Below are 21,409 nucleotides of genomic sequence, written 5' to 3' on the forward strand. Positions count from 1 at the left end.
GCAGAGTGATACAAATTAGTGTGTGATCTGTCAAAAAAAAAAAAAAAGGGGGCCTTGGGAATTGAAAATTCTATGTATTCAACACAAGACCTTAAAAACGACAGATGTTGACCACACACAGTTTTTTATATTCAGAAGTTCATCACCAGCAAAGCAGTTGAATTTCACAAACATGTAACACTGTTCTTAAGGCGTGATGAGTTTATGCATTGGTAAGGCATCTCTCTGGTAAGGCATCTCTCTGGTAAGGCATCACTGTGTGGTCCTGGTCTTCCCATTCAAGTCCATAGCACACTGAACTCTGGTTAGGGGCCGGCCACAGGCTGAAAAATAGACCACCTGATGGGGCTTTAAAATTTGTCTCCCAAGTCATCGGTCCGTGGCATTAACCACTTTGACATAGCTGCTGGTAAACAGCAGAATTTTGATTTGTCAGCGACAGTTGGCCGCTGTTGTTAGCTGCTTGCAATGCTGTGTGTGTATGTGTGTGGTTCTGATTGGGTTCTGTCTGTGACTTGTGTTCTGATTGGGTTCTGTCTGTGATGGTGACTTGTGTTCTGATTGGGTTCTGTCTGTGATGGTGACTTGTGTTCTGTCTGTGATGGTGACTTGTGTTCTGTCTGTGATGGTGACTTGTGTTCTGACTGTTGATGGTGACTTGTGTTCTGTCTGTGATGGTGACTTGTGTTCTGACTGTTGATGGTGACTTGTGTTCTGACTGTTGATGGTGACTTGTGTTCTGATTGGGTTCTGTCTGTGATGGTGACTTGTGTTCTGATTGGGTTCTGTCTGTGATGGTGACTTGTGTTCTGACTGGGTTCTGTTTGTGATGGTGACTTGTGTTCTGTTTGTGATGGTGACTTGTGTTCTGACTGGGTTCTGTTTGTGATGGTGACTTGTGTTCTGATTGGGTTCTGTCTCTGATGGTGACTTGTGTTCTGTCTGTGATGGTGACTTGTGTTCTGATTGGGTTCTGTCTGTGATGGTGACTTGTGTTCTGATTGGGTTCTGTCTGTGATGGTGACTTGTGTTCTGTCTGTGATGGTGACTTGTGTTCTGATTGGGTTCTGTCTGTGATGGTGACTTGTGCAGGGCAAAGTTCACCTGGAGGTGCGTTTCGATGAATACCTCAACACCGAACCCGACTACATCTCCTGCCACAGAATGACCGTCAAGTGAGTGTGGAAAAAAAAAAAGAAAAAAAAAAAAAAAAAAGGCAACAAACAAAAACCAAACAAACAGTTTCTTGCTGTTTTTGTTGCACTGTTACCTTCTTCAGTGTTTGTTGACTGAAGCTCTCACAAGAACTGTGGTTTAACCCCTTCAGTCCAAGGGAGTTTACAGGCTTGGTAGTTTCCCCTTTCATACTGATGCTGAAAACCGAAGAAAATGCTCAGAAATTGACTGGTTTTTCCTCCAAACTGACAGTGAGGATGCAGCCAGAAAAATTGTAGAAATTGGTTTGTGCATATGTTGGAATGTGTAGAACATTTAGATGAAACGAGTTTTGATGCCAGGGTATATTGCTTGGGCTCAGGACTGAATGAGTTAACTCTCTCCATACGAACGGCGAAAGAGACGACGTTAACAGCGTTTCACCCCAATTACCATCATCAAAATATTGCAAGCGGAACGCTCTTATACTGAAGAGGTGAATGTTGACAAAGAATACCACAGTTCTGACGAGGGAAGCTAAAGGTTGGGTCATTCAGACACCCACTGGACGTCCGAGGGGTCTGTGTAGAGGAGAAGAGAGGACTGGCCGTACTGAATGAGTTAAGCGGATGTTCAGAAACATTGTGATGTAAGCGTCTTGTCTTCTCTTTTACCTGATGGTCTGCATTTTCTTCATTTGTGGGCTTCAGCTGCCATGTTCACTCGTATGTGTGAGTGGGCTTTTATGTGTATGACTGTTTTCTTTACCCCGCCATGTAGGCAACTGTATGAGTTTTCAGGGGATATGTATACTGGGTGTATTCTTTTTTGCCATCACCAATGGAATTGCTGACATGGATTACAGGATCTTTAATTTGCATGTATGATCCTCTGCATGCGTATACATGCGAAGAGGGCTCAGGCGCTAGCAGGTCTGCACATCTGTTGACCAGGGAGAGTGGGAAAATCTCCATTTGGAGTCAGGAACCTTTAGCTATGAAAGTCCATCGCTGTTTGGAAAAATCTCCATTTGGAGCCAGGAACCTTTAGCTATGAAAGTCCATCGCTGTTTGGAAAAATCTCCATTTGGAGCCAGGAACCTTTAGCTATGAAAGTCCATCGCTGTTTGGAAAAATCTCCATTTGGAGCCAGGAACCGTTAGCTATGAAAGTCCATCGCTGTAACCACCCGGCTGTTGTACCCATCATACTTCTATCTCGGTCAGGAGTTGTTGCTTTCACCCTTTCTCTGCGCAGTATCCCGTGGGCATCAAGAAAACGAGGTGCACTTTGTTCTTTGCTGCCCAGCACTAAAACATGTATGTCAAATGTTTATAAAACCTAAGTACTACAAGCATCCCTCTCTGTTCAAGTTGAATTTGTTAATGTCATCAAGCAATATCAATGACGTACATAATTTTTCGGTATTCTTATATAAGGCATTCAAATTAAGAGAAATTTTTACTTCGTAAAACAGTTATAATGTATTTTTTGTTGTCTATATATTTACAGGGATACAATGCATGGTTTGTTGTCTATATTAATGCTTATTTGTTTATGTGTTTTCGCTGAGTTGTATTTTGTTTACGTATACCCCCTTCACTAGGGGCTGTGGCCTGATTGTGAATTAACCATTCTAATTCCTGTGGGCATTTGTGCGATGATGGGCAAGAAGCGAGTCATTAGTTACACATAATGATACTTAAATGTAGACCGACATTTTTCACCGCCATTGAAGAAAGAACACAAAGTCACAGCACACACGCTCACACACACACGCTCACACACACGCACACACACAAAACACAGGTACACACACAACACACTTAGACACACACACTCTCTAATGCAAATTCAATCATTTAGATGCACATACACACATACACAAACACACACACACTCTCTAATACTCATGCACATGCACACACACAGCATTCAGATGCACATACACACATACACAAACACACACACACTCTCTAATACTCGTGCACATGCACACACACACACACACACACCTCTCACACACACACACACAAATGCGCACACACACACACACACACACACACATAAACACACATTCTAATCCCATAAACCTGTTCCATGACATCCTCAGGGTCACAGAGTGCAGTGACCTTCGCATCATCAACGGGGCTTGCAATCCCTACGCCGTGGTGACCTTGCTGTGGGGAAAGTTGAAGAACAAAGAAATCCGACGAACAGCCGTCAAGAAGAAGACCATATGTCCTCAGTTTGAGGAAGTCTTTTGTTTCGACGTGAGTGTGGTGGGGTGGGGTGAAATTGTTCTCTTGGTCATTCTGTTCCCACCAGGGGTGTGTACGCATGGGTGTAGCTGTTGGTGAGGTCTGGTCCCAGAGGCATGTTTTGTTGTGGAGAAGCCCTTTGTCATTTGCTTGTGGCGGGGTGCTTGCGATGTCCGTGGGTTCATGTGTGTGTGTGTGTGTGTGTGTGTGAGTGTGTGCGTTTTGCAGAGATGTGTTTTCCAGAGGGGGGCATGGGTGGGTGGGTAGCTGGGTGGTTTTCAATGTTCAGTTGTGCCAGTGTATTCTGGCACATGTTTCTGTCTCTTCTTTTGTGTGTGTGTGGGGAGATATGGAGGGGGAGGGGAGAGGAGGGGGGAATGAAATGTGAAATGTTTTGAGCAGTATTCCTGGAAAAAAAAGAAAAAAAGTGATAATAATAACAATAATGATAATAATTATTATTATATTCTTGTTTTCAATAACCCACCATACACCGACACACTTTACAGGGTTACAAGGGGATAAGACACCCTTTCTCTAAATGATGGTGACTTTCAAGTACTGCTTGAAGTTCAGTCATCCTTTAGTTTTCATAACATTTTTCCTTATTGCTTTGCGAAAGTTCAGATGGAAAAAGCTGTTTGTTCATAGGAATCTGTGCATAGAATGAGAAAGAGAGGGATAGAGTAGAAGGAACGTCCTTACAGTGGAGTGATGGCCTGGAGGTAACACGTCTGCCAAGGAAGCGAGAGAATCTGAACACACTGGTTCGACCTTGAGTGGTGGTCTGGACGCTAGTCATTCGGATGAGACGATAAACCGAGGTCCCGTATGCAGCATGCACTTAGCGCTCATAAAAGAACCCACGGCAACAAAAGGGTTGTTTCTGGCAAAATTCTGTAGAAAAATCCACTTTGATAGGAAAAAACAAAATAAAACCACACGCAGGAAAGAAAAATAAAAGGGTGGCGCTGTAGTGTAGAGACACGCTCTCCCTGGGGAAATCTGTTGTGATAAAAAGAAATACAAATACAGAGAGAGAAGGGGGGAGGTGGGATGGAAGGAGAGAAGGAGGGGGAGAGGAAAGGGAGGCGTAGTAGGGACAAAGAGGAACAAAGTGGAAGAGATTGTGTATGCTCTCCAGTGGACTGATGAAATAGGGGGAAGCAGAGCAGTTTTGAGAGGTGAACACAGCTTGTCATTGAGGGTGGAAAAGCAAAACAGATTTGTTGCAAGGGTGACAAAACTATAATAATAATAATAATAATAATGGATACTTATATAGCACACTATCCAGAAATCTGCTCTAGGTGCTTTACAAAAACGCTTTGTTAACATAAAACATTATATCTATGTTACATACACACACCAAAATGTGACCACACACACACACACACACACACAGACACATACATACATACATACATACACACACACACACACACACACACACACACACACACACACACACACGCACACATACACACACACACACACGCACGCACGCACTGCATACATACATTTTAACATACATGTGTATCTAACACGTGTATCTAAACTATGAGTCAATAGACTGAGCTGAGATGGAAAACTAGAAACGATTGACATCCTGGGCATACTTTAGTACAAATGTAGTGTTTGCGTGTCACGAGACTGCACAACTCATGAAAGAAGGAACATGTTATGAACTTGCATGGTTGGTTTGGTTTCCTGTGTGTGGACAGCTGAACAATAGAGGCCAGAACCACGACCGGAACATCTACAGCTTTGACGACATCTACGAGGGAGAGCTGAGGTGAGATTTTTTTTTTGTTTTTTTGTTTTGTTTATTGTTTGTTTTGGGTTTGTTTTTGTTTTTGTTTTGTTTTTTTATTGTTGTCACATTATTTGTATTTGTATTTCTTTTTATCACAACAGATTTCTCTGTGTGAAATTCGGGCTGCTCTCCCCAGGGAGAGCACGTCGCTACACTACAGCACCACCCATTTTTTTGTATTTTTTCCTGTGTGCAGTTTTTTTTTTGTTTTTCCTATCAAAGTGGATTTTTCTACAGAATTTTGCCTGGAACAACCCTTTTGTTGCCGTGGGTTCTTTTACGTGTGCTGAGTGCATGCTGCACATGGGACCTCGGTTTATCGTCTCGTGCGTATGACTAGCGTCCAGACCTCCAATCAAGGTCTAGTGGAGGGGGAGAAAATAGCGGCTGAGCTGTGATTCGAACCAGTGCGGTCAGATTCTCGCGCTTCCTAGGCAGACGCATTACCTATAGGCCATCACTCCACTGTCAGGCATGAGATTTTTCCGACCGAAAATTGGCTCCAGAGGCCATTTTTGAGATTCGCGTAAATCCTTTGAGAAAATTGGAGAGGAGGGGGGGGATGTTTTTTTCCGACCCACGAAGGTTGCACGAACGTTGTCCGACCGATCAACAAGACAGACCCACAGCGTTTGCTAAAATACCCCATGTTTGGATAAGCGAACCAATTGAGAATAAGTGTACCTTTGCTCCTCTGTCATCATTCAGCTGATCCGTATTCGGTCAGAATTACAAAACTCACTCGCCGGCTTCACGACCTGCAAAGATGCCTGATTTCGTCGATCGTCTTCAGTCATTGACAGAATGAGAAAACTCACAAAGGGTTAGAGGATTTTTGCAGCAGAGATCGATAAAGGAGTGAATAATAAGTGGAACTGGGTCTGGCAAGATGAGATTGTCAAAACAGAAGTGAAGAATAAAAAGAAAATAACTTTACGGGTAGGCGACGTCATTCACAAAGTTGACACCGCGGGCAAGGTCAAATGCGATTGGTGTCAGATCCTACGGGTGCAACTCTTCAGGCTAGGCACGGAAATCTGTTTTCACATTTGCATTAAAAACTGAGCGTCCGTTTTCTAGAAGAAAAAAGAAAGAAAGAAAAAGCCGATGGGCCGTCAAGTTCTATATCGTTTCCCGATGATCTGTCAAAAATGAAAACGGAATGCTCTTTCGAAAGCGTCGTATGTTGACCCCTTGAGAGGCGATCCAGTTACTTGTCAGAGCACCAAAATCAAAGTCCGAAAAGTTTCCTAACGCACTGTGAAAAGCACGCACGCGCGCACATGCCGTCGATCACACACGCACACACACATGCGGCCGGCACAGACATGTGGGCGCGCGCGCGCGCACACACACACACACACAAACTTGCGCGCACGCACAGATGCATCAGTGCGCGCGATCTCCATCCCTGTCAAGCCACAAGGGCCATGGCTACATCTGCTCGACCCTCTGTTCATGCACACAAGCTGCCAAGGTTGCGACTGATTGAAACAGAAACTTTGTAGCAACTTATTGACGTCAGTGCCTTTTCTGACACAGCCAGGCTTCTGTAGGCTAGTGCAGACAGTTCATGGCAAGAGTCAGTGTATTTAGATTTGAGACCTATAGCCGGCCAGATTACCGAAGTTACACACGCACGCACAGACACAGAGCTGAATTGAACACACACACACACTCACACACACACACACTTTGAAAAAACAACAACACATGAATGCATTCACATATACACATACTCTGTTTCTTATTTTATCTCTCTCTCCTTCACACTTGCACACGTGCACACATAATATTATGAGCACTCACACAATCACACAGAGCTTGATAATACGCACATGCGTGTGTACACACACACACACTCTCTCTCTCTTTCAAGCACACACACACACGGAGATTGAAAACACACACACACACACACACACACACACACACACAGAATTGTATTTAAAGCAATGCACATATATGCATACACACAAACTTGCACTTTTTCCTCCCACCTTCCCCTCCTCTGTCTCTTTGTCCCTCTCTCCCTCTTTCTGTCTCTCTCTCTCTCTTTCTTGCATATACACACAGAGTTGTATTGAACACACACACACACACACACACACACACACACACACACACACATACACACACACGGAGAGAGGGACCTATTGAATTTGAAAGCAGTGCATACACATGCACAAATACAACTTGCATTCTTTCCTCCTACATCTGTTTACACACAGTTGAATTGGAACCACACATCCACACGCGTGTACACACGCACACTCGCTTGCTGTCTGCTGTCGCTCTCTCTCTCTCCTTCTCCCCTGAACACACACGCGCGCGCGCGCGCGCACACACACACACACACACACAAACGCACACGGAGTCCATGTTGGGGAACTCTCAGCAGATCCGCTATTTTCAGCGGAAGAGCAGTTGATTTCAGAGAGAAAAAAAGTCACTCCCCAAACCCCCGCCCCCCTCCTGCAGACTCCACTTGCATGATTTGCTGAGGTACCTCTCCCCTCTCTCTTGAGTCTCCTACCAGTGCTGAGGGAAATGGGGGAGGGGGGGGGGTGAGGGGGGTATGAAACCACTGTCAATGACTGTGGCAATTTTGGCATTGAGCCAAGACACTGACCACTAGCTCCAGCTTGCTTGAAAGTGATATAACCAGTCACAGACCCACCCCCTCCTCCCTCCAGTCATTCCACTTTCCCCTTTCTTTCCTCAACCAACACACATGCATGTCAGCGGAACAGAGACTACAGCTGAAGAGACTTTGTGGTTAATTATATTGGTACAGTGCAAACATGTGTGCTAAGAACATTTTCCTTGAAAACACACACACATGCGCGCGCATGCACGTATGCACGCACGCACGCACGCACACACACACACACAAAGAGTTTGACACACAGAGTTGTATTTAAAGCAGTGCACATACATGAACTTTAACTCTCTCCATACGAACGGCGAAAGAGACGACGTTAACAGCGTTTCACCCCAATTACCATCATCAAAATATTGCAAGCAGAAGGCTCTTATACTGAAGAGGTGAATGTTGACAAAGAATACCACAGTTCTGACGACAGAAGCTAAAGGTTGGGTCATTGAGACACCCACTGGACATCCGAGGGGTCTGTGTAGAGGAGAAGAGAGGGCTGGCCGTACTGAGTGAGTTAACTCTTTCCTCCCATGTCCAGCCTGACCCCTATTCTCAGTCTCTTTGTCTGTCTCTCTTTCTCACATACACCGAGTTGCATTGAAACCACACACACACACACACACACACACACACACAACACATGAGACATGATTTTGAAAATCATGCCCCCAAGGCTGACTTTACAGGTTTGGAAGCAAAAACACTTCAGTTTAGGAAGAATTGGACTGATTTTTTGTCTTCTGTGGGTTGGAATACCTCAGCAGCATTGGTGGCCCACAAGTGCAGATTTTATGGTTTGAAATTGAGAAAAACCTTCAGCTTCAGGGGGCTTTGCCCCCAGACCCCCACCAGGGGTGCTGCCCCATGGACCCCCACCTTTCAGACTCAATCACAATTTCCCAATCTCATGCCTGACTATTATTTGTACCATTTCAGTCGCTTTCAGCCACACCTGGGTTCACCTGTCATAGTCCACAGGAAAATATCAATGCTAGTTCACCAGGAGGCCACATACCAGAGGAGACCTTGCACTGCTGTTGAGTCACTTTGGTGGTGGTGGTCAGAAGTGCCTATGTTTTATCCAAAAAAAGAAAAAAGTCTGCTTATTTGAAAAAAAAAAAAAAAAAAAAAATGCTGTCATATGTTCTTTCTTGTCAACAAATTTAGGGTTGAAAGTTTCTTTAGATAAACATTTTTTTTTTTTTTTAATATATATTAGATAAAGATAAAAGAAACAGTCTGTTCTGAAAATGTCTGGCAAATATTGTCTTGGGTATTGCAGAACAAGCACAGTTTCCAGTTTAGGCGAAGGGAGATAATGTCAGGCTGTCCCTGTCTTTTGTCTCGGTGTTTTTCACTCTGGTTCTCTCTCTCAGTTTGCTGCACACACCACACACACACACACACACACACACACACACACACCCCCCCCCCCCCCCCCCCACACACACACACACACAGTGTGCTTGCATGCATGCATGCGTGCGTGCCAAACATGTTCACACATATTTCAGTTTGTGATTTTTTTTTGTTTTTAATTGTTGATCTGTTTAATGATTTTTGTGTTTGTGTGTGGTTTTTGTGCCTGTGTGAATGTATGTGTGTGTGTATGTTTGCATGCGCATGTGTGTTTTATTGTATGTTTATTTTTGTGTGTTCGTGTCTGAATGTGCTCATGTATGCGTTTGTGTGTCTCTGTATGTCTGTGTGTCTGTGTATGTCTATGTGCATGTTTGTATGTGTGAGCATTTCTGTATGTGTGTGTGCATATGTGTGTGCATACATTTTTGTGTGTGTGCGCATGTGTACCTGTGTGTGTATGTATGTGTGTGTGTGTGTGTGTTCGTTTATATGTGTGTGCATATTTTTGTGTGTGAATGCAAAGTGTGTGTGTGGGTGTTAACACATTTGTATGTGTGTGTGTACGCATATGTGTGCATGTGCATGTGTGTGTGTGTGTTTACCTTTTGTGTGTCCATGTGTTTGTGTGTCCACGTGTATGTATGTGTACATTTCTGTGTGTGTGTTGTGCAGTGTGTCACTGTGGCACGACGACTCCAAGGTGGCGAGAGAGGTGCTGGGCAACAAGTTCCCGGGCTGCTTCCTGGGGGAGATCAAGATACAGCTGAGGGACCTGGACCTGGCCACAGAGCACAAGGCCTGGTACGTGTGTGTCAGTCAATGTCCACCTCGCACATCCCCCCCTCCACTCCCTGTGTCTGCAGTTTTTCTCTTCTTTGTTTGTGGGCTGCAACTCCCATGTTCACTTGTATGTACACGAGTGGGCTTTTACGTGTATGACTGTTTTTACCCTGCCATGTAGGCAGCCATACTCTTGTTTTTGGGGGTGTGCATGCTGGGTATGTTCTTGTTTCCATAACCCACCGGACGCTGACATGGATTAGAGGATCTTCTATGTGCGTATTTGATCTTCTGCTTACGTATACACACGAAGGGGGCTGAGGCACAAGCAGGTCCGCACTTGTGTTGATTGGGAGATCAGAAAAATATCCACCCGTTACCCACCAGGCGCCGTCACTGAGATTCGAACCCAGTACCCTCAGATTGAAAGACCAACGCTTTAACCACTCGGCTATTGCGCCTGTCAGTTTCAGTTGCTCAAGGAGGCATCACTGCTTATATTTCTGTGTACCTGTCAGAGTGGATTTCTTCTGCATAATTTTTGCCAGACGACAACCCTCTTGCTGCCGTGGATTCTTTTTCAGTGCGTCAAGTGCGTGCTGCACGCAGGACCACGGTTTATTGTCTCATCCTAATGACTGGATGTTCAGTTTGATTTTCCAGTCAAACTTGGGAAAAAGGGCAAGTGCAGGATTCAAACCCAGACCCTCACTGACTCTCCATGTTGGCCACCTTCCTCCTATGTCTGCAATAAATGTTTTGAGTAACTACTGTGTTTGTCAATTTCTCTCACTGGTTCCCACCTACACCTTTTTGTTCCTAGAAGATGTTTTGGTTAAATTCTGTGCATGCTGTTTTAAATGATTGCTGTGTACGTTTCCGTCTGTTTCCAGCAAACACCCCTTTTTCCTCAGAAGATATTTTGATTGAATTTTGTGTATGTATAATGTTTTGAATATTCACTATGCATGTTGATTTCCAATCCGTTTCCAGTAAACATCCCTTTGTCCTCACAGAACATGCTTTGAATGATTGCTTTGTATGATGTTTTGAAAAATATCTGTGTATGATGTTTTGTAAAATCACTACTGTTACTATGTATGTTGGTTTCTCACTAGTTCCCACCAAACGCCCCTTGGCCTTTAAAAGATGCTTTGAATAATTACTATGTGTGCTGGTTTCCATCTGCTTCCACCAAACACCCCTTTGCCCTGAAAAGATGTTTTGAATATTTATTTATTACTTCCACAAGCTTTACAGACACAGCTCACCCACTCCCTTGACCGCTGGGGTCGTTGGGGGGACATGAGGAAGATGTCATAGCTCACCACGCCGTTCTGTTGGCAGCTGTCGTGAGGAGATGTGGCATCGTCATTTTGGTCCATTCCTTGATGTTGTCGGACACAACAGCAAAGGGTAAAAACCAAGCGAAACTGAGAATAACACGTGCGCAAGTTATACAACATGATGCATGCTTTGAAACCATTCATACATGAACTGTGCCTGTTGAGGTTGCAAAGGGTCGTGTTTAACCATCTTGAATGAAATGAAATTATCCAGGTACTGTCTGCAAGGGAGGGAACCCCACAAGCGATCGTCTCAGGATCTGGGCTCGGTGCGGTTAAAAATCTGCTACACAGCGGACTACGTCTTCCAGTCGCACTACTACTCGGATCTCAAATCCCTCCTCCTCACCTCAGCTGACGTGGAGGTGAGAGCATCTTCTGGATGGTGGGGGTGGGGTATAAAGGGTGGGATGGGGTGGGGTGGAAAAGGGGAAAGGGGTGGAGAAGGAAGTGGATGAGATGGGGAGTTGCTTTTTTTTTTTTTTTTTTTTTTTTGCTCCAGAAGTAGTTGTGTTTGACAGCTGAAGCTAGCTGAAATAATCATAAGATAGGTCTTGATCTTTTAAAAACTGTTGATTGAAAAAAAAATCTGTATATATATATATATATATATATATATGTGTGTGTGTGTGTGTGTGTGTGTCTATATCTATCTACTATCTATCTGTCTCTCTCCCTCTCCCTCTCTCTCTCTCTCTTTAGATATATATATATATATATATATATACACACACACACACACACACACACACACACACACACACACACACACACACACACACGTGTGTGTGTGTGTGTGTGTGTGTGCATTTAAACCAAGTATCTGGAAAGTTTTAGAGTGTATTGCTGAATTTTTGTTATTACTTTTACTGGGGTTTTGACTTGTACTGTTATATGTTGTGTTATAAAATTTTTGTCTTTTTAAAATTAAAACAACAACTCTCACACAAGAAAACCCTAAGCATATTGCGTTTATGTGAATATGTAGTGCATATGTATGTGTGTGTGTGCATGTCAGGTCAGTTCAAGTGCACTTTAGTATCTCGCATGAGAAATTACGTTTTGGTCTTATTAACTCACTCCGGACAATGGAAGCTATAGCGTTGCTGACGTAAGGCAGCGTTCCAGTCGATGAACGCTATAGTGGTTTCGACAGTTAAATTTTTTTCCACGTTTTCCTCATGGGGTAGCATAAAAATTGCAGCTATACCGGGCATTGCGAACGTGTCAAGGGTCGAATGGAAAGTTTCTTCGTCAGGTTCCATAACTATATACTCGCTGGCAAGCTGTTGAGCTCAGTACCCCACATGACAAGCTAATCTGCATACGTATGTGAAAATGGCGTCGCAGGCGATACAAATGGAACTTTTTGGAGCAAGCTAGATCACGACAGCGGCTTTTTACTGCTGCTGAAGTGCTTGAAATGCTTCAAACTGAAGGTTTTGACATCGACGAGGATGATGAAGACATTGAATAAAGTATCTGCAGTGAAGAAAGCTACCAGCAAGAAGGTACTGACGGTGACAGCTTCCGAGGGCTGTGAAGAGAGTGAGGGGGGTGGGCGTACACACGACGTGAGGAGAGGGGTCAGTGGGTCAAGTATCAGTTACTTTGTGTACAGTATTTTTTTGTGATTTTTTTTTTTTTCCCCGAACCCTAACAAATAGGTTGTCTGCAGGGAAAAGCAAGGGAGAAAACTATTCGTCCGGAGTGAGTTAAAGAAAGAAAAAAAGAAACAGTTTACACATATATCATTTTACATATTTACAAGTGTGCATGTGTGGTGGAAAATGACACATTTGCAAGCGTGCACGTGTGTGGAGGAAAAACGACACATCATTTACATGCACATGCATGCATGCCCTGTTGCGTGTTGGTGACAGCCGGTGAGCTCCAGCGCGGCCTACATCCTGGGGCACATCGTTGACGGCCACCAGGAGGCGGCCCAGCCCTTGGTGCGCCTCTTCTACCACCACGAGGCCCTGGTGCCCCTGGTTCGGGTCCTGGCTGACCGCGAGATGTCCGTCACCACGTGAGTGTGTACCTTGTGTGTTGTGTTTGGGTGTGTGTGGGGGGCGTGGGGGGCATGTGTGTCTTTGTTTGTGTGTGTCTACATGTGTGAATGTGTGTACCTGTGTGTAAGTTGTGTCTGCATGTGTACATGTGTGACTGTGTGTCTGTGTACCTGTGTGTAATTTGTGACTGCATGGGTACATGCATGAATTTGTCTGTATACCAGTGTGTGATTTGTGTCTGCATGTGTACATTTGTGAATGTGTGCTTGTGTGTATTTTTTGTCTGCATGTGTACAAGTGTGAATGTGAGCCTGTGTGCGTGTATACATGTTTGTCTGTGTGCTTGTGTGTATTTTGTCTGCATATGTACGTGTGTATGTGTGCCTCAGTGTGTGTGTGTCTCCGTATGTATGTATGTGTGTGCCTGCATATGCACGCATGTATATGTGTGTCTGTGTGTTTGTGTGTGTCTGCATATGCACTCATGTATACATGTATCAGTGTGTGTCTGTGTGCCTGTGTGTGTGTTTGTGCATGGGTATAACTTAATGTGTGTATGTGTGTCTGCATGCATCTGTGTGTGTCTGTATTTGTACATTTGTGTATGTGTGTCTGTGTGTATGTGCATGTGTTTGCGACGACCAGTGAGTTCCAGTGCAGCCTACATCCTAAGTCACATAGTGACCACAAGAGCGTACGCCGTATTTGTGCAGTGGTGGCCTGGTAATGCACTTGACTAGGAAAAAATGAGTTTTCATTGGTTCAAGTCCTCACGTGGACAGGAATTTTCACTTCCTGACCATGAGTGTTGGTCTGGTTGCTAGTCTTTCCAATATGATGATGATAAAATGAAGGTCCAGCGTGCAGTATGCGCATAATGCATGTAAAAGAACCCATATGGCAGCAGGAGGGCTGCCCCAGGTGAAATTCAGTGGACGAAAATCCGCGTTTTCCGAGTTCTTGTAAGCTTCTTTATATCAGTGTATGCGAGTCCTTGTATGCTTCTTCCTGTGAGTGTCTGTGTTTTACATGGTACTGTTTTGTGTCCCAGAGATCCGAACACGTTGTTGCGGGGCAACTCTCTGCTGTCCAAGATGGTGGATGAACTGATGAAGCTGGTGGGACTGCCCTATCTCCACGACACGCTCAAAGGCTTTGTTGACTCTGTGAGTCGTGCCTGCTCTTTTTGTTCATGGATGGTTGTTGTTAACTTATAGGTTTATGTTTTTGTGGTTTTGGGGGGATTGAGGGGTGGGGGGGGGGGTTGTCTTTCAGTTGTTGCTGTTCGTCAGAATGGTTGTATGCTTGTGAGTTTTGTGTGTGTATGTGTGTACACGTATCCTGTTAGTGCATGGTGTGTGCAATGTATGAGCAAGTTTTTGCTGTGTCTGTGTGTATGTGTGTGTGTTGGACTTTTAGCAAAATTTTGTCTCACAACTTTTGTTGTATATCAGAATGTTTGCATGCATGTAGATGTGTGTGTGTGTGTTTACGCACGCATTCATCCATTTTCTGTATGTGCATAGGGTGTACATTGTGTATTCAAGCTTGTGCAGTGTGTGTGCTTGAGTGTGTGCGCACGCTGTGTATGTATGTGTGTATGTGTGTGTTACTTCTTTACTGATAATGTCTTAAACCGAGTGTCATTTCAGTTTCGATGATGGTGTCAGATTTTGCTGTCTCTGTTATCAGGTGTGCGATGAGCCCAAGGCATGTGAGATAGACCCCACCAGGTTGAAGGAAGGAGAGAACCTTAACGACAACTTGGTGAGACCCCTTTCTTATTGTGTGACATGTGTACATGAAGTTTATAATAGTAATGATGGTGATGATGATGATGATAAGTAATGACTGCTGCTGCAGCTTTTAAGTTTGTGATAATGATGATGATGGTACAGTGGCATAAAGATTATCATGACGACGATGGTGATAATGCTGATGATTAATAATGACTGCTACAGCAACATGAATTATACACAATGATGAAGATCATAATTAATCATGACTGCTGCAACAGCATGGAGATATATAATAATGATGATGATTTGTAATGACTGGTACAGTGGCATGAAGATTATTATGACGATGATGATGATGCTGATGATTAATAATGACTGCTACAGCAACATAAATTATACAATGATGAAGATCATGATTAATTATGACTGCTGCAGCAGCATGGAGATATATAATAATGATGATGATTTGTAATCACTGGTACAGTGGTATGAAGTTTATGATAATGATGATGATTATAAGTAACGAATTCTACAGCACCATCAAGTATATGATAATGATGATGATGATTAGTAATGACTGGTACAGCACCATGAAGTTTATATTTAATTACACATACTTAACCATGACCCACTAGTGCAGACTCCGGCAGGGGTCTGATTCCTGTCCTGTGCAAACTACTACCCGCCTATGCGGAGAAAATGAAAGTAGCTACGGCCAATAACCTCCTGAAATAGGTTACCTCCCCTGTGCATCCCTGACTAGTGCCCTCTTTTTCCGGCAGCCATCTTGACTCCTGCTCCTTGCTCTACATACAGCTAATTTTTTTTTTTGTATTTTCTGTCTGTCCATCTTTGGCGCTCTCGTTTTGTGTCTGATGATGAATCACAACAGGTCACAAAACTACCTGGCCCGATTGGGCGATCGAGCTCATGCTAAGGCGCGATGACAATCGACCGGCGGACACAGCGATTACTTAGAAAAATCGTGTTGGCACTTACTTTCAAAAGTTAAAATGCAAAACTCGTTTCATTACTCATTAAAAATTTAGGAAGAAAATTTCCTATAATGATGATGATTTGTAATGACTGCTACAGCACCATGAAGTATATATAGTAATGATGATGATGATTTTTAACGATTTCTACAGCAGCATGAAGTTTATAATAATGATAATGATGATAAGTAAAGACTGATACAGGGACATCATTGTTTATAATAATGATGATGATGATTAGTAACCACTACTGTGGCAGTATGAAAATGCCAACACAAAGTTTGCCAGAGACACACAGGCGCACACACATGCGCACACACATGTACGCACATGTGCATATATGTGTGTTTTGCGTGCTTATATGTTGCATTTGTATGTGTTGCATGTGTATATATGTGCAGGTGCATGCGTGCATATGTGTGTGTGTGTATACATGTGTTGCGTGTGTATGTGTACTCTTCTTCTTCGTTCATGGGTTGCGACTCCCATGTTCACTCATGTACACGAGTAGGCTTTTACATGTATGGCTGTTTTGACCCCCACCATGTAGGCAGCCATACTCTGTTTTCAGGGAGGTGTGGGGGAGGGGTGCATGCCAGATATGTTCTTGTTTTCATAACCCACCAAAAGCTGACATGGTTTACGGGATCTTTAACACGCATATTTGATCTTCTGCATGCAGTATCCACACAAAAGGGGGTTCAGGCACTAAGCGGGTCAGCACATCTGTTGACCTGGGAGATGGGGGGAAAAAAAACTCCACCCTTTACCCTCACCAGGCGCTGTGACCAGGATTCGAACCCGGGACCCTCAGATTGAAAGTCCCAACGACGGGCGCAACAGCCGAGTGGTTAAAGCGTTGGACTGTCAATCTGAGGGTCCCGGGTTCGAATCACGGTGACGGCACCTGGTGGGTAAAGGGTGGAGATTTTTACGATCTCCCAGGTCAACATATGTGCAGACCTGCTAGTGCCTGAACCCCCTTCGTGTGTATATGCAAGCAGAAGATCATATACGCACGTTAAAGGTCCTGTAATCCATGTCAGCGTTCGGTGGGTTATGGAAACAAGAACATACCCAGCATGCACACCCCCAAAAACGGAGTATGGTTGCCAACATGGCGGGGTAAAAACGGTCATATACGTAAAAGCCCACTCGTGTGCATACGAGTGAACGCAGAAGAAGAAAGTCCCAATGCTTTAGTCGCTGTATGTGTTTTTTTGGGTGTTTTTTTTTCCATATTGTTGTACACTACCTTGTCTTAATATGTGTGTAGGTGGGGGTGAGGGTGAGGGTTAAATATTTATATTTTATTTGCTGGATGTTTTCTATCGGTATACATTGTTGTGCAATACTTTATTGTCTTAATGTGTGTGCATGTGTGGGGGTGGGGGGTTGTTTTAGTCAGCTACTGCGAGTTTTTATCTGACTTGTTTTAGTGTATTGTATGGTACATGTGTTCATTTTTATGTTGGTGTCTTACAACGAGCCTGTGATTGCACATGTTAATTTCCATGTGGATTAACTCACTCCATACGAACGGCGAAAGAGACGACGTTAACAGCGTTTCACCCCAACTACCATCATCAAAATATTGCAAGAGGAAGGCTCTTATACTGAAGAGGTGAATGTTGACAAAGAATACCACAATTCTTACGACGGAAGCTAAAGGTTGGGTCATTCAGACACCCACTGGACATCCAAGGGGTCTGTGTAGAGGAGAAGAGAGGACTGGCCGTACTGAGTGAGTTAATAAAGTGTTGGTTTTTGTTTTGTTTTGAATTTGGTGTGTGCAGGCCAACATGAAGCAGTACGTGACAGGGGCTGTGGAAGCCATCACGGGTTCGGGTCTGGTGTGTCCCCCGATGATGCGTGACGTTTTCTGTGTCCTGAAGGAGATGGCCACGCACCACTACCCAGGTCAGCACAGGGGCAAAAACTAGTCTATGTTTTAACCCGGTGTTCGGTTGTCTGTGTGTGTGTGTGTGTGTGTCCGTGGTAAACTTAACATTGACATTTTCTCTGCAAATACTTTGTCAGTTGACACCAAATTAGGCATAAAAATAGGAACAATTCAGTTCTTTCCAGTCATCTTGTTTAAAACAATACTGCACCTCTGGAATGGGCACAAAAAAATTAAAAAAAAGAAGCCTAATTATATGCAAACTGCATTTACTGTTATATTTTTTGTATTCTCTAAACTTGGCACTTTGACCTCTTATTCTGACACAACAACAAGAGGAGTCATTATTATCATTTTTTGTTCAAACAGGAACTTCTTTTGCTAAGCATGGAATTTTTATTTTGCAAACGTTTAGGTGCAGATAGTAAAAAAGGGAAATTACTCTGTAATTAATGCTAGGGGACTTAATTTATCACAAGTGAGTCTTGAAGGCCTTGCCTCTCTTGTTTGAGATGGTACACTGAATGATTACAGTTCCTTTTTTTTTTCTTTCTTTTTTTTTTTGTGTGTGTGTGTGCATAAAGTCACATACAAAGGTATTCAGAATGGATGGGGAAAGCTATTTACAGTGACCCAGGTATTTTACGCACAACTGACAGACTTGGAGGAATCTGAACAGGTCTGCATCGTGGAGCCCCATTGACACTTCAGTTTATGACAGTCTGTTTCAAACACCATTGTCAGGTGCCTGTAGGGCCAGGCAACATAGATGCAGCTGTGAATGTAGCTCACTCATGGCCTGTCCTACCAGAGACTTTGCTGCATCAGTTTAGCTGTGGAAGGTGGTGAGAGAGTCCACTGAAATGAAAATGATATATGAATTATATGGATGCTTATATAGCACCTGTCCTCGGTCGGAGACCAAGCTCTAAACGATTTACAAACGTAGGGTCGTTTTGCACAACAGGCTGCCTACCTGGGTAGAGCCGACCGATGGCTGCCATTGGGCGCTCATCATTCGTTACTTGTGCCATTGAGTGAGATTTCAGGCATGCACACATACACACTCAGACAGACATATAACATTTAACGTGTATGACTGTTTTGTTTATTTACCCCGCCATGTAGGCAGCCATACTCAGTTTTCGAGGATGTGCATGCTGGGTATATTCTTTTTTTCATAACCCACTGAACAAATACATAGTAAAATATACAAAATGATATATACTAGCAAGTTCAAACTTTCGCTTCTGAATTAATTACACTTACTTCTTCTACTTTGTGGGCTGCGACTCCCATGTATGCTATACATGAGTGGGCTTTTACGTGTATGACCGTTTTTACCCCCAGCCATAGGCAGTCATACTCTTATTTGGGATGTGTGTGCTGGGTATGTTCTTGTTCCATAACTCACCGAATGTGGACATGGATTACAGGATTTTTAAGATGTGTAGTTGATCTTCTGCTTGAGTATACACACAAAGGGGGTTCAGGCACATCTGTTGACCTGGGAGATCGGAAAAAAAATCTCCACCCTTTACCCCCACCACCAGGTGTGGTGACCGGGATTCAAACCTGGCACCCTTAGAGTGAAAGTCCCAACGCTTTGACCACTCGGCTCTTTGTGCCTGTCAAGTACACTTTATTTACAGTATTACCCTCTTTTTGTGAAATGTTCACACACACTTGTGTTGACTGTTGATCTGCAGAGAACAGCACGGTGCGGTACCACGCCGTGTCCAGTTTTGTGTTCCTGCGGTTCTTCGCCCCGGCCATTCTGGGCCCTCGACTGTTTGACATTCGCTCAGACACACAGGTCTGTATCAACCAGGTTTCCTTCTTCTTCTTCTTCTTCTTCTTCTGTGTTCGTGGGCTGCAACTCCCACGTTCACTCGTATGCACACGAGTGGGCTTTTACGTGTATGACCATTTTTACCCCGCCATGTAGGCAGCCATACTCCGTTTTCGGGGGTGTGCATGCCGGGTATGTTCTTGTTTCCATAACCCACCGAACGCTGACATGGATTATGGGATCTTTAAAGTGCGTATTTGATCTTCTGCTTGCATATACACACGAAGGGGGTTCAGGCACTAGCAGGTCTGCACATATGTTGACCTGGGAGATCGGAAAAATCTCCACCCTTCACCCACCAGGCGTCGTAACCGTGATTCGAACCCGGGAGCCTCAGATTGACAGTCCAACGCTTTAACCACTTGGCTACTGCGCCCGTCAAACCAGGTTTCCCCAAACTCACCATTCATCCTCCCTTCCCCTTCTTCTCCTGAACGATAACACTCAATTGTGAAAATTTGTAACAAACTCTGAACAAAATGTCCACAGTCAGTAGTATGTGTGTTGGGACATTAAACAGAATTCATCATCAGGTCTGTATCATCATGTCCGCAGACCGTGACTTTTGTTGTCACCGAAGTCTGTGGGTGACAGTGTTGAAATAACAAAGGTGTGGATATTTTTTATTGTTGCTTAAAATAAACAGATAGATAGACGGATAGACAGATAAATGGATAGATAGATACTGTTGTTTAAAATAAACAGATAGATAGACAGACAGACAGATAGATTGATTAAAATAAACAGATGAAGAGAGATTAAGGTAAACAGATAGGTAGATAAGACAGATAGATTAAAATAAACAGATATATAGATAAAGTAAGTAAATAAGTAGATAGATAAAGTAAATAAATAAGTCAATTAAACAACAACAGTACCAGCAGCAGGCTGTGATCTCCCTTTAAACCACCAGGAACTGATCCCAGGATCGAACCCTGGACCCTCAGACTGCAAGTCCAGGGCTGTAACCACTGCTGCATATTGCATGCGCAGTTTCTGTTGAAAACCATGAGATGCGTGTTGAGGGGGGAAGAGAGCGTGTGACCTGTGTGTGTGTGTGTGTGTGTGTGTGTGTTGCTGATTGCTTTGCATGTTTTGCAGGATATGTGCGTGCAGAGAACCCTGACTCTCATCTCCAAAACCATCATCACTCTCGTAAACATCATCAGCTCCGCTGCTGTGAGTATATCGAGTGGTGTAATGATAACAGTACGTTAACATAACGCTGTCAAACTTCTCAGGGTGCTTAACGATAACGTGACGGTAAGACTCAAAGCATACAACACACAGACACAAATAGACAGACAGACACCCACACACATTCACACACAGATGGTAAGACACAAAGCATACAACATACAGACACAGATAGACAGACAGACAGACAGACAGACACACACACACACACACACACACACACACACACACACACACGGTAAGACACAAAGCATACAACACACAGACACACACACACACACAGATACTCAAACACACAGACACACACGCACACACACACACACACATGCA

General features: G+C 43.8%; 1 protein-coding gene across 1 annotated transcript in view; it reads left to right on the forward strand.

Moving 5' to 3' along the window:
• The window catches only part of LOC143288871 (ras GTPase-activating protein 3-like), a 70,930-nt gene that overhangs the window by 30,765 nt on the left and 18,756 nt on the right, over positions 1–21,409 (forward strand). The window contains exons 6-16 of the mRNA XM_076597526.1: positions 1,093–1,175; positions 3,268–3,427; positions 5,140–5,210; positions 9,925–10,053; positions 11,593–11,743; positions 13,262–13,410; positions 14,445–14,559; positions 15,086–15,160; positions 17,924–18,047; positions 19,740–19,846; positions 20,984–21,061. Of these exons, the coding sequence (XP_076453641.1) occupies positions 1,093–1,175; positions 3,268–3,427; positions 5,140–5,210; positions 9,925–10,053; positions 11,593–11,743; positions 13,262–13,410; positions 14,445–14,559; positions 15,086–15,160; positions 17,924–18,047; positions 19,740–19,846; positions 20,984–21,061 (1,242 nt within the window). The remainder of the gene's footprint in view (positions 1–1,092; positions 1,176–3,267; positions 3,428–5,139; positions 5,211–9,924; positions 10,054–11,592; positions 11,744–13,261; positions 13,411–14,444; positions 14,560–15,085; positions 15,161–17,923; positions 18,048–19,739; positions 19,847–20,983; positions 21,062–21,409) is intronic.

Source organism: Babylonia areolata, chromosome 13, assembly GCF_041734735.1.
Source record: "Babylonia areolata isolate BAREFJ2019XMU chromosome 13, ASM4173473v1, whole genome shotgun sequence".
In the NCBI taxonomy this organism is placed as follows: domain Eukaryota; kingdom Metazoa; phylum Mollusca; class Gastropoda; order Neogastropoda; family Buccinidae; genus Babylonia; species Babylonia areolata.